This window comes from Condylura cristata, unplaced genomic scaffold (assembly GCF_000260355.1).
Source record: "Condylura cristata isolate star-nosed mole 26May11 unplaced genomic scaffold, ConCri1.0 scaffold00024, whole genome shotgun sequence".
Classification (NCBI taxonomy): Eukaryota; Metazoa; Chordata; class Mammalia; order Eulipotyphla; family Talpidae; genus Condylura; species Condylura cristata.
This window is the reverse complement of record NW_004567125.1, coordinates 31,536,753-31,550,978: the sequence shown is the minus strand read 5'-3', so window position 1 is coordinate 31,550,978 and position 14,226 is coordinate 31,536,753. Positions and strand designations below refer to the sequence as shown.

Here is a 14,226-nt window from a genome sequence, read left to right as displayed (position 1 = left end):
GGCCGCAGCCGCCGCGGCAGCTCTGGGTTTGGCGCCGCCGGCCGCCCGAGGGCTCCTCACACCACCCTCGTCCCCGCTGGAGCTGCTGGAGGCCAAGCCCAAGCGCGGCCGCCGCTCCTGGCCGAGAAAGCGCACTGCCACGCACACCTGCAGCTACGCGGGCTGCGGGAAGACCTACACCAAGAGCTCGCACCTCAAGGCGCACCTACGCACACACACAGGTGAGCGGCAAGCGCAGACCCGGGGCGGGGGCGGGCTGGAGGATGGGGAGACTTAGAAACCCCCCCGGGGGCGTGGCTCCGGGAGTTGGGGTAGGGGCGCGCTTCTTAGAAAGCCCCAAGGGAATGTGAGTCAGAAGTTTCGGGGAGCAGGAGCGCGCTGGGAACTTTAGCAGGACTCCAGCTCAGAATGGCGGGGGGAGGGGCGCGCCCTCGGTACGTGGCTCAAAACAGTGGGGTGTGGACAGTAAGAATCAGGGGACACCCGTTGGGGCAGGTTGCGCACGCTGGAATAGCTAGTGTCGGGTGAATGTCTTTGGGTAGTGGGGCCACGGGAGAGCAGCTGGGTTCTGGGAGGGAAAATGAAGTTTACTCTCGCCCCGCCCGCAGGCGAGAAGCCTTACCACTGCAATTGGGACGGCTGTGGCTGGAAGTTCGCACGCTCCGACGAACTCACGCGCCACTACCGCAAGCACACGGGCCACCGGCCCTTCCAGTGCCACCTGTGCGACCGTGCCTTCTCCCGCTCCGACCACCTGGCGCTGCACATGAAGCGGCACATGTAGCCAGGACGACCCTGCCCATCCGTGCACGGCCGTGGCGGGTCCCACGCACCGGGCGCGGCCCCCTCCTGAACTGACTGGTATTTATTGGGCCCAGAGGACCGGGCCAGGCACAGCGTGGCCAAAGATGGGACGCCCCCAGCAACGATCATGCCACCACTCCCGGTCCCCATCAGAGACTGAAAGGCCCGGTGGAAGAAGACCACCATCCTCCTTGACGAGTTTTGTTTTCAAAATGGTGCAATAATTAAGTGTCGTCTTCCCCTCCACCGGGTCTACACTAGAGGATCGAGGCTTGATGCCTTGTGAGAAATACAGCCTTAACCTGTACTGTCTGCGACATTTTTTTTTATAATATTGTACATAATGACTGTGACAGATATTGTATTACTGTAAATAAGGAGACAGGTGTGCATTTGAGCAACCTGGTTCATTTTTATAAGACTTGCTGTTTTTTAATTAAAAAGAAAGTTTTGCATCTTTTGAAAAAAATCATAGCGCTTGTCTGGCTGCTTGGACCTGGGATTTGGGGCTCTGGGAGGGTCTGGCGGGTGGGGGGGCAGGGAGCCTGCCTCTTTGAAGGAGGCAGCCTAGCACAGGCTGAGGAGCAGGGCTGCCAGCTGCAAAGCCCAGCTGCCAGGAACCTGTGGCTTTCTCTATAAATTTACACACTGCCTTTTAGGACTGAGGGAGAGTTATTTTAAGGTTCTGTGAACCATAAATTACCTCCTTTTCTCTGGCGCTGGGGAAAGTGCTGGCCCCGTTGACGTGGCCCCCTCTGCCTGAATGAAGAAAGGCTTATCTCCTTTTGGAAGCTTCTGAGGTTTTAGCCAAACTTCTGACACTACAAGCCAAACTTGTAACTTGCATGCTTTCTTTTTTTGTTATTTGTTTTTCTTTTTGGAACAGGCCAAATGCTACGTTTCCGACACTTTTGCCTTTTATGACTGTCGCTAAGTAGGACATTCTTTTTAAGGGTGAGCCCCCCATCCTGTCAGGAATAGTGAAATTCACCTTCAGGATCCATTTGTGGTGGGTGTTCTTTTTCAGATGAGGAAATCGTGGCCCAGAGAGAACAGTACAGAGTGGTGCTGTTAGGGTACAAGGTTGATCTGCCACCCTTTGGGGGTCCCCAGACCTCACGAGAGGGTGGTACAGGAGGTCGCCAATTGCTGGGGTAGACAGTTCAGCAGCTGTCCCCTGCAAGTGCCCTTGTCAGAGGAATCATCAGAGCCCCTGCCTAGGTGGATGGAGGTGGCCATTCCAGATTGGGGAGACCCCCACACTGGACCCCCAATGACTTGGTAGAGGGAGGCAGCACCTCTCCCTAGTGGGTTCCCCTCATCTTCCCCCTCTTTGGGGCCCTGGGTGGGTAAGTTCACCATGGCCACAGCAGTTGCACAAGTTGTTTCCAGAAAGTGAAAATGGCCTATAAGCAGAGCCTGTTTTAAAACACTCTCGCCCTTGTTGCGACAGAGGCTGGGATTTCCTCCCTTCATCCTTCCTCCTCCCCCAACTGCAACCCTGGAAACAGCTGAGAGAGTTTGGTAATCCACAAAAAGCAGAAATAGGAGATGACAATCTGATTCATGTTTCTCAAGTAAATAGCCTGGGCCCACTTCCGCTGGTGAGGAAGGGTGTGTGTGTGTGTGTACGGCTCCTCCACCTTTCTGCCGCCTTTGCAAAAACTTTCAGAACAGAGCATTGGCCCCCTACACCAGTGAAAATAACCCCTCTTGGCTCAGTGCTGATTTCTGGAGTTACGGGGCAAGAAAAAGTCACAAGAGATTTGTGATAACTGTTGGGTCTCCAGGCTTGCCTTCTGAGTTTAAACTTGCAGGGAAAGTCATTTTTCTGCTTACTTGAGATACCTGACTTCCCCAGAGTCCAGCCAGAGGCCAGCTGGAACAGAACTGAAGCTGATGAGTTTCTGTTTCCTGAGAGCGTCCAACCAACAGCATAGAGTGTCGCACTACGATGCACAGCTCCACTCATCAGCCAGCGGTGCAGAGCTAGACTGATTCATCAGAAATAGCCCCTCATTTCTTGCCCCTTTCTGAAGCCCAAATGTTAGCTTCCATTAACTATCTTGTGGGGATGTGGTTCTCGCCAGGGACCATCAATGTGGAGACATTTTGGTTAGCACATCCAGAGGTGCTGCTATCTTCTCTAGCGGGTGGGAGTCAGAGGTGCTGCTGAACATTCTAGAAGGCCTGAGGCAGCCCCCACCACAGAGAACACTCCAACCCCAGCATCAGCAGTGCAGAGGGTGAAAACCTCTCTGGTTCCTGAAAGATGATGATTCGTTGCTTTTATTAGCAAGGTGGCCCTGTCACGGAAAACAAGCTTCGATAGTAGATGCCACCCCCAGAGAAAACCCCGCTGCCGGCCAGCTCAGCTCCCTGAGGCCTTCTATGAAGTCCTGGGATCCATGTGAGAAAAAAAGAAAGAAAAACACCCTGCAGTCTACAATCCAATTCCAGAATTTCTGAAGGGAGGGGTTTATGGGCAGCTGCTGAATTGCCTTTGCATGACTGATTATCAATGCATCTTTTTTGGTTTTTTCCAGGGCAGGTTATAAGCACTTTTCCGTACTATTTTCCACTCTGATATGTTTTTGTTTTCTTCTTAAATAGCGGCATGATATTCCACCGAGCCGTGCCAGGGGTTGCTTGTACAAACAAGCCCTGAACATAGATAGATAGATTTGGCCATATTTCAAATGCCCCTCCTTCCCTAGGTAAAAGAACTGGCAGCAATGAAGGTTTGGGGGTGGTTTTTCTACCAGAAGTTGTTTGTCCATTGGGGAGCCCCAGGTGCCGGCCAGGTAGAAAAAAGTGGTGTGCAGTGGGTACGTGGGGAGGCGAGTCCCAGAACACCCCTGACTCAGCACTCTGCCCCAACAGCAAAGCTGGGTTAGTGGGAGGCCCGGCAGCACCCTAGTGGTGTCATGAAAGCACTGCTGTCCAGGACCCATGTTGAGGGGTGTGTTGGAAGACAGGTTGTCAACCTGCACTAGGATAGGGGCTCTGGGCTGGCCACCATGGGGTGTGGGCAACACCCCTTACCACCGCCGCATGATGCTGGTTTGATACAGACAGTCCGTATCACCTCCCAAGTGGCGCCAACCAAATCCACCCCCAGATATTGCCAAGTGTCCCCTGGGGGCAGAATCGGCCCAGATTGAGAACCACCCGCTAGGAGTTCTGTGAACACTAGGAGACTTCGTATCCGTAGCAACCTGAGCACTGAGGTTCTGGGGTGCTGCACAAATTTAAATGCGCACACAGGGAGGCGCAGACGGGTTCTGGGAGGGCCGCCCTGGCTTGCCCTGTCTGACCCGCTGGGAACGTATTCTGCCGTGTACTGTGAACTGGTGACCTAAATCGTTTTTTCCCAAACAATTAACAGAGTTTCACCCTCAGCACTGCCAACATCTGGGGCTGAGTCATTCTTTACTAGAGGTCCTGGGTACCTGGTGCTGAGCAACCTCCCTGGCCTCCATCCACCAGATGCTAAGAGCACCCAGCCTCACCGTGGTGACAACCAAAATGTTTGCAGACATGGCCATGTTCCCCGGGGGAGAAGGCCAAATCACAAATGTTAGGCAAAACCAGTCCTTAAAATGGAAGCCCTTGGGTCAGCCTCCAGGCCTCAAGTTTCCTCAGCTGGAGAGTGAGGAGGCTCTACATGGAAAGAACCACTGTCTGGGGGGACACTGCAGCCAGCATGCAGGATGTGGTCAAGAAGTGCACCCCCCAGGGAGGTCAGGGGGCTTCAACTTGGCCCACCCACATGTCTGTCACTGTCTCTAACTACCTCTGTGTCTGTTTCTCTGGGTCTCTAGGTCTGCTTGGCCTCTGTCTCCCTCTCCCTCACACCCTCCCATTCATGCATCAACAGATGCTCCTGATGGCTCAGCCTTGAGCCGAGTCTTAGGGAAGCAGAAATGACTCAGAAGTGACTCAACCTCAAGCCAGCAATGTTTGTTGAGTGACTAATCCAGAGCAACCTAATTGAGCTGGAGGCTGGGGCAGGTGCTATCATCCCGGGGCGCTTTCCATTAATCCAACCCTCCCAACAAACTGTGGGGTGGAAGGTGAGAAGGAGGTGCTCATCCCCACTTTCCAGAAGTGGAGCTCAGAGATGGGCCCCTCCTACCCACCCCCACCCCACCTATATGCCTGCCTATTTGGGTGTGGGTGGTAAGTCCCCACTCAAGCCTGGGTCAGCCACCCCGGGTGTCAGCTCCTCCCTGCAGGCAAACATCTCCACACAACACCCACCGAGTTCACCCTGTTTTTCTCCACACACACCATCTGGGGGTTCCTGAGAGCCCCAGTAAGTCCTCTAAGGCGTTGGTCTGAATTTGCCATACGGACCAGACAGAGAGGAACAGAGTCAGGAAACGTGGCGGGGAACCTGTCTGGGTGAACAGCATTCCCTAGGGTGCTCCCTACCAAAGGAGGGGAGCAGTTCCCAAAAAACCTAAATGGACTCATCATGTGATTCAGCAATTCCCCTCCTAGGTGTGGACCCCAAAGAACTGAAAACAGGGACTCAGACAGATGCACCCAAGGTTCATTGTAGCAGGATTCAAATGGCCCAAATGTAAAAGCCCCCAAGAGTCCATGACATGTGGACAGGTGACCGGATGAAAGGCCCATAGCACTCAGCCACTAAAGGAGGGAGGCCCGATTCTTGCTGCAGCGTGGAACAGCCTCAGAGGAAGCCGAGGCCAGGCATCTGCTGCACCACCCCCACCCAAGGAGCCACCTACGGGGGGGGGGAGCCATCGAGACAGGGCGTCAGAGGGTGGGGGACAGGGCTGAGGGGTGTTCGGTGGACAGACTTGCAGTTTGGGAAGACAAAGCCTAGAGGTGGAGGCCATGACGGTTGTGTAGCCCTGTGGATGTAACTAATAGTGCTGAGACCTTCTTAGAGAAGACTGAAACACTCCATTTTGTTATGGTTTTAAAGACGGGGTAGTGAGTCGCTACAGGCGGAAGCAGAGGGGCTATTTTTAATTCAGATCCTATACTGAGTGCTTTCCTGGTATTGCTGCCCATGTCACAGGAGGGGAAGTGGAGGCTTGGACGGCAAGGCCGCCAGCCACGTCGTGGAACTGAACTGTGAGGCAGGGTGCTGAATGTGCACTTGCCATCACCATGCCTCCTCAGGGGGCAGCCAGCCCCTGGGGCTCCCTGGCCTTCGTTTCCCCGTCTGAGAGCAACAAGGTTATCAGACTTCTACAGGGACCCTTTACTGGGGAAAAATTCTGTCTCCCCGGTAAAATCAGATGGTATTGTCTGGCAGCCCCCTATCATTCTAGAATCAGTTCAAAGACATCACTGTGGTCACTAAGGCACTTCCTCCTTCCACCAGCCTCTTCTCACTCTTCTGTGCAAATTCAGCTACACTGTCCTCCCTGCTGTTCACCAGACACGCTCTTCAGTCCTGCCTCAAGACCTTTGCTGCTGCTGTACCCTAGGCTGCAAGGTGGCGCGCTGCATTCTTCTCATAGTCACTGGCAGCAGCTAGATTGAGCTGTATTGAGGCCTCTCTTCAGCCTAGAAGCCAGAAAGCAGATCTTCAGGTGAACACAAGAGACTGCTGGACAGAGGGCAGGACTCTCAGCAGCTTTCACCTGGCAGGGGTTGGAAGAAGCTGTCCCTGGCGTCTTGCTTCCTGGCCCCCCGCTTTCCACTCAGTCCCCCTTGCTGTTCACCCTTTCGCTGTAGGCCTCTCGCTGTAGGCCTCTCACTGGCTGTCAGCATAGCATTCCCACTGTAAGCCACATGGGACCCCCGACCCCAGAAGCATCATCTCACTGTCCTTGCAGAGAAGCAGCCCTGGTGATGTATCCCAGCATCTTCTCTGGGATAGAAGTCTCACTGCGAGGGTTGGGATTCTCCCTGAATTGTGCAGGCCCAGAAGGTCAAGTTCACTCTCATTTCAAGAGGGATAAAGCAAATTCTTAAGAGATGTCTTTAGTCCTGCCTCAGGGCTTTTGTACCCACTATTTCCATGGCCAAAATGCGGTCCCTCGCCTTCTACCTATGTCCAGCAGCTCCTCAATTTCCAGGCCCTGACAATCCGGCTGGCACCCCCTGCTCCTGGGACAGAGGACTCTGTGACTCCTCCCAGTGGACACACACTCCAGGACTTCCTTCAGATGATTGGCCTCTTCCAGCAGTAGAAATGAGGGATTGAGCGAACTCTTCCATGGGCTGGCAAAATAAGGGATGCAGAGGCAGGCACAGAGTCCCTTAGCCAAAGCATACAGCATGAAAGGCCAGAGTTCCTCAGAGTTCTATAGAGTGCTATAACCCCAACCCTCACTGGACCCTCCAAAGCTGAGATCTGGCAACCACCCCACGCCAGGAAGCTCTGTGCCTCCTCATCATCTCTCTCCCTGCCACAGCCCAGGGTCTATGGGTGGGCATGACTGATTCCTTTGGCCTCTTGGGACCCCCAAAATCCTGCCTCTGAAGTTGGGGTTCTGGGCTGACCCACCTGTGAAGGAGGGAGTGGAGGGACAGACCCACATATGGGCCTCATAAGAAGAAGGTGGGTCTGGCTGGAACCACAGGAGATAAAATAGCCAGAGTTCTTGGCCAGGGGCTGTGGAGGGATTAGGGCTTTCTGGCTTCTAGGCTGAAGAGAGGCCTCAATACAGTTTAGTCTAGCTGCTACCAGTGACTATGAGAAGAATGCAGCAAGCCACCTTCCAGGCCTAAGGTACAACAACAGCAAAGGCCCTGAGGCAGGACTGAAGAGCGTGTCTGGTGAACAGCTTTGTGCCATGTCCATGTCAAACCCTATGACATGGTTCCTCTGCTGTGACCCATAGCATCCTCCTTTTGGTTACCTTCACCCTAGATACCAGGGATGGGAAGGGTAAATTGCTTCTGACCAGATACCAGGGATGGGAAGGGTAAAGTTGCTTCCTGGGGGCAGTGGCCAGGCTAGCCCAGACCAAGAGAGCCACCCCCACCCTTCTAAAGGAGACACAGCCCTCAGAGGGCAGCAACAGGGCCCACACCAAGACCCTGCTGCCCACCTGTCCATCTTGTCCAGCTGTGTCTCCCACATCACCCTATTCTTTTCTCTTTCATCACTTGTTTCCTTTCTTTTTTCATGTGGGTAAAATACACATAATGTAAAATTTATCATCTTAACCATTTTAAAGTGTCTGGTTCAGTGGCATTAAGAACATTCTCATTGTTGTGCAAACATCACCACCCTCCATCTCCAGAACTTTCTCATCTTCCCAGACCAAAACTTTGTCCCCCCTAAACACTAATTTCCCATCCCAGCCCCTGGCTTCACCCTCCTACTTTCTGTCTCTGGAGGTTTGATGCCTCTCGGGACCTCACCTGAGCAGATTTGTCCTTTTGTGCCTGGCTTATTTCACTGAACACAATGTCCTCATGGGTCGTCCTCCATGCAGTGGCCTGTGTCAGAATGTCTTTTCTCTCTAAGGCTGAATAATATTCCACTTGGGGATGTGTTTATCCACTCACCATCCAGTGGACACTTGGCTTGCTTCTACCTTTGGGCTATCGTGAACCACACTGGCATGAACGTGGCAAGGATCTCCTTGAAGCCCTGCTTTCAATTCTTTTGAATAGACACCCAGCAGTGAGATTTCTTGACCCCTTGTGTTCTTTTTAGAGCCTTATTCAGTGCCCCTCAGGAATCTGGAAGCCTTTCTCTCCTCTGGGAGCTATCCAGGCAGGCCTGGACTCTCAGCCCTGTGTGTTTGGATCTCACACTTCCACCCAGACACACTTGAGGCCTTGGTTTCCTCCTTTGTGAAATGGGGCAACCGTTGAGTAGAGGAGGGGAAGCCGGGCAGGGTCAGTGGCTTGGCGTTGCTCAGAAATTGGGGTTTCACAGCAGCATGGCAACTGCAGAGATGCAGCACATCCCCGGAGCTGGACGGCCTGCGGTGAAGGTGCAGCTCACACCCAGCACGGTGCTGCAGCAGCCCCGCCAGGCCCAGCTGTCCCAGGACAGCCTGACTGAGGGGAGCCAGACACCCAGGGCCTCGGTTAGGGCCTCCTCCCCACTGAGAGGCGCAGAACAGGTCCTCACAAAGGCCAATGTCATTGATCCTCACTCCCAGGAGCATTCAGAGGACAGCCCAGGCAGCATCCCTGTCCTGGGGCCCCCTGAGCCGCAAACACAAACTCCACAGAAGCTGGGCCCACCGACTGAGCTCCTGCAGACACACGCACTGCTTGCCAGGACAACCTAGAACATTCTACTGACAAGATATTTCCCCCCCCTCCTCACCACCACCCCACTTCTTATAAATACAAGGAGTCTATAAAGCAACTAGCCTGGCCAGATATGTGTAGGACGCTCCACCCAACAACAGCAAAACACACAGGGAACATTCCCTGGAACCAACCACAAAACCAACCTCAATAAATTGAAAAGGACAGAGATAAAAACAAAATATGTGCTCTGACCACAATGGAATGAAATTTGAAATCTCAAATGGAGAAAATTGGCCAATTCAGAAACCTGTGGAAATCAAGCAATCACATAGGAGAACCTGCTCTGACACTTCCTGGCAATTCCCAGCAGTGAGATTTATTGTGGGGGGGGAGAGGGTCTGAGCTGCAAAGTTTGGAGCAGGGGGAAAGGTAAGTGTGACTTTGTACAGGGAGCCAGGGCACCCGAGTCTTGTCTGTAGATTTGGGGTTTCCCTGGGAATTCCTACAGCTCCTTCAGGTCACAGCCTCTAGAGTGGGCACTATCCTGACCCACATGATAGCCTCTGAGTGGCTCCCCACAGCCCCTAGGCTGTGGTGGGGGCCCCCACTATGGGGCGTGTGTCTGAGAGCCTCTCTTAGACATGAAATCATGCTCCTCCCTTGTTCATTTAGAATATGCTGGAAACGCCTTCACTCAGCACTCTCGGGGCTCTCCCTCCTCTGACCATCCACCCCTCCTAGTCACCCTCACCTCCCTCTGCATTCTAGAGCCCCTCCACCCTTGCTGATTTACCTTTGCCCTTCCCTGGCCCACTGCTCCACACAAGCTGTTTCTTACACAGAAAACCCCTTTCCCATTTCCACGGGTGCAGACCCATGGCACACCTGCCCAGCTTAGTCGTGGTTCTACTGCTGAGTTCACGCAGAAGCAGAGCCCAAAACCAGCGCTCCAGGGAATGAAGGGCTTCTCGTGACTCCAGAGCCAAAGAGGACGCTGGGCAGACCGTGTGATGTAGACAGGACAGGGTCTGTGGCCAGGTTGAGTCCAGTTCAAGGATATGCCTGTCTCCTGGCCATATCCTTGACCAGGGCCCGAGGTCACCCAGGGAAAGTGGGATCCCCCTGGGGTCTCAGACATGGCCAGTTGAGCTGCTGCTAACTTGGCCTGGCTGTCCCTCCGTGAGCTGCTTCCTCGAAGCATCAGTCACTCAGGAAACTCTGTGCTATTCTGGAGCTTCTATCCTGCTTCTTCTGGCACGTCATGATTGGCCTCCGCCTCTATCACCCTGATTTCAACCCTGACCCTAAAGTGGCCTTTTGGGGACCATCCCAGGGCTGAAAGACACACTCATTGGTCAACCTCTCCTGTCTGCAGCCTGGGGGTTCCAAAGCAAGACAACTTCAGGAATCGAGAACCCAGCTAGTCCCACTCACCCCCTTCTTGGTTCTCCGAAGCAAAGTGTTCCACATTCCCAATGTGTTTCCGTTGAACCCCAAACCTCAAACACATCCTGATGTCTCATTTCTTCAGCATGGCCCAGCTGACTTGGGTCAGCTTGTGGGGACTTGTTGGATGGTTTTGAGTCATACTGAGGTTTGTTGAATGAAGGATTTCTCATCTCAGAAGTTGAAGGCAGTTCTATCACTTAAGCCAGTTCCCACCAGCCCTCTCCACTGCTTGGGTGCCATCACTGCAGGCTCTTCCTTGCCTGTCAGGGTGAGGATCGCCAGGTGACTAGGAGGGGCAGTGCTGGTGATGGCAGGGCTAAGAGCCCTGGATAGGGCTAGGTTGAGCTCCTGAGTCAACCTGTGACTCTCAGCCCCTTGTCCGACTCTGCAGAAAGAAGGTGTTAACAGCTATCTTTCTCATGGGCAGGTCTGTGCTATACTTGCACACAATAGATGCTGAACAAAGGAATTGTGGCTGTTAATTAGGGAGAAGTAGTAGAACCCCCAAAGAAACAAGCCTAGTACTTCTGATGGTCACTGGGAGGAAGAACTTGGGGTGTGGGGCACAGTCATTCATGTGTTAGGACAAGCCCCATGTCACCAGCAACTGTCCACTCCTAAGTGAACTTCCGTCAAGGAGCCTCAGAGGCTCCCGTTGGAAGCACACAAGAAAAGTTCAAGCAGGACCTGACCCAGTGTGGGACATTTCTCAAGGATAAATGTGCATCTTAGGGGTGCCACTCAGTGTGATGAACCCTTGAAAGTTTTTTGCCTGGAGGGAGAGTTCTGGTAATTGTTTTTATTATTTGTTTAAGAAACAGTTGGGGTATTCACTGCAGCACTGTCATAATAACCGAAAAGTAGAAAGCACCCAAGTATTCACCAAAGAATGAAGGGTTACTGACCATGTGATTCATTCACACAGTGGAATATTATTCCGTCATAAGAATTACTGAAGTTCTAAGACAACGGGTGAATGACAGACAACACGGTCCATTCACCCAACCGAATGTCACTCAGCCATCAAAAGGGGCGAAGTCTCAACACACTCTACAACATGGATGAACCTCGAAAATGGGATGCTGAGTGAGAGGCCACACACAAGTCTATGTGCTCTGGAGTCCCTTGAACTTTCAGTGCTTCTATCTTGGCAGTAACACTCGCTCATTGTACTTAACAAGACACACATCATTGGGTAAGAGTGCTAGCGATCTCTTTTTTAACTGGACAAAGAAATGATGTTCAGAGTACAGTAGACTTCTCTTTTGATGGTTTTAAAAATTCTTTTTAGCCTATTTATCAGATGGAAAGGAGAGGCCCCTAGAGTGGGGGTGGGGGGATCCAAAAAATGTAACGACCTTCACATTATCATCAGATTCATGGAAGGAGCCATTTCTATTTCATTTACTCTTTGGAAAAATATTGACTCTAAAATGTGTATGTGGGAAGCCATGCAGGGGACTGCTAGTGTAATGATGATGTGAACAATATAGCATGGAATTATTATTCTTTCAAGCAACACCATCTGCACCCCAGAGAAATATAAAAATCAAGTTACGTATTCAACTATTCAACCCTAGTGAAAAAAATAAATCCAATTACCTATTCATCTGTTCACTCAGAGTACTGTGAGGGGAGGAAGAAAGCTGGATCTCCACAGCCCCCAGCCCAGGTCCTGGACCACATGTGGCCAGCTAGGGCCTGAGGTCAATCTGCCCCCACACCTATTTTAGTAAACAAAGTTTACTTGGTACAGTTGCACAATTTGCTATCATCCAGGGCTGAATAGGCGCCATAATGACACATCGAAGGAACTACCAACAAGACTATGGGGCCCTAAAATACTTAACTATTTACTTTTTGGCTCCTTGCAGAAAGTTTGCTGTCCCTTGGCCCTCCTTGGTGGCACAGCAGGTTAAAGCACAGCACTGCAAGCTAGCAGCAACCACTTCAGTGCTGGTTCCACCCCAGCGCTACAGGTGATCCACATGGTGCGGCAGACCTCTCCTGACCTGTCCACTGCTCCCCTCAGCAGTGTACTTGATCAATTTGCCTGTTCTGCTCCCCACTTTGTCTCTAGTGAATCCTCGCACCGCCCCTGCTCCTCTGGCCTGTACCCCAGTTCCATATGTATAAATAAATAAATCTTAAAAATATGATTCAGTGTAGAATTGATGCAGCTCTTGTTTCTGGGAATACAACTGCCTGGGAAGGTACACAGCAGATCTGCCATGCAGTTTCCCATGCTTCAAGTGAAAGGCTAAATGACGAACAGAACAGAAGCAAAGTGCTCCAGGCCCCCAACTTGAAAGAGTCACCCCCACCTCACACTTGGATGGAGATGACTTAGTACTGATGAGCTCTGTTGTCATCTAACAAGTGGGAAGGATTTTCTAGATCAAGTTCTCTGACTGCTGCAGGTTCTTCCTGACCACTGCAGTTTCTCCCTGACCACAAGACAAGGGCAGCCTCCCCAGCCCCACTGTCTAACTTAAGTCCCCACAGAAGACTTGCTGAAGTCTCCCCCATGCCCAGACCCCTGAGTCCCCCCAGGAGCATGCACAGCAGCCCTGGGGCAGCTTGAAGAAGCCTCCATCTGTTCTGAGAAGAAACAATCCAGTGCGTGACAGACGGAAAACACCTGCTTGTTTGGTCAACCACACTTCCAGGGAATTTTAGTCCAGGGAACATATGTGGCACCACCCCAGGGATTGGGGTGCAGAGTAAAAACAGTGTGTAAATAAGACAATGTGTTTATAAACAGAGTTTGAACTCTGTAGACAGTGTGGATATGAGAGAGGCAGTTGAAAGGAGAGAGAGTTGCTGCAACTGTGGTAGAAGCTCTGCAGGCAAAATACAAAAAATGCTACACACAATCTTCCAAGCTGAGACACGGGCCTGGCAGACAGAGAGCTCTAACAGTGCTGGCTGTGCTGTGTGTCTCACGGAAGCCCGCAGCTGGACATCAGGTTCCTATCATCTAATCCATCAAATAATCATCTCCCTTGGCCCACAGCTTGGGAGAAAAAAGGCAAGTAGGAGCTCAGACAACTCAAGAAAATGGCATCGAAAATGGAAAATTGGCCAGATGCATCCCATGCCTGGAGGGACAGGAGACGAGACTGGCTGGCTTAGGCTGTGAGACAAATACAAGATGATGACTCTGCAGATACAAACAAATGTCCAGGGAGAAGAGCCTCAGGAAGACTAAGGTTCCTTGGAATTTTTCCTGGGTTAGAAAAGGATCTGCTTTGTGAAAATATCTTCATCAGGGACCTGAAGCACCACCCATTACTTAGGGCTCCCGAAGTCCAATTCCTCAAGTTTAAATGCAGATGTTGTCAACCCACAATTGCCAAGCCAGTTCCAGTAAGTTTCACAGTCAGCTATAAAAGTAACCATTGTGGAAGCAGTGACAAGCTCATGATACAACCCAGCAGTGCCACTGAACACGAATGGCATCTGTCCCCTCGAGTGGAAAGCCCCCAAGGCTCTGAGTTAGATGTGGGTTTCAGACACCACTGCAATTTTCCCTAATGGTGGCCAATCATGGACTTGGTCCTTACAAGGCACTCAGTCCACTCTGTCCTGAGACCTTCACACAATCACACTGATCAGTTATTGTCACAGCTGGTCTACTGAACAATTTACTATCCCGGCGTTAGAGGTGATCCACATGGTGTGGATCAATTCCCGGTAGAGTGAGACTCCCACAAGGAGAAATAATGGAGTAGCTCATTTAATATGGTCAGCACTCCTTCGCAGCAT

General features: G+C 52.0%; 1 protein-coding gene across 1 annotated transcript; it reads left to right on the top strand.

Annotated features, from left to right (window-relative positions):
- Window positions 1–4: 4 nt before the first annotated feature.
- Window positions 5–1,265, top strand: KLF2 (Kruppel-like factor 2; the record flags this gene model as incomplete). Its single annotated transcript, XM_012728931.1, has 2 exons — window positions 5–221; window positions 609–1,265. Coding segments are annotated over 2 exons (393 nt in total), but the record flags the coding sequence as incomplete, so codon positions are not given.
- Window positions 1,266–14,226: the final 12,961 nt, after the last annotated feature.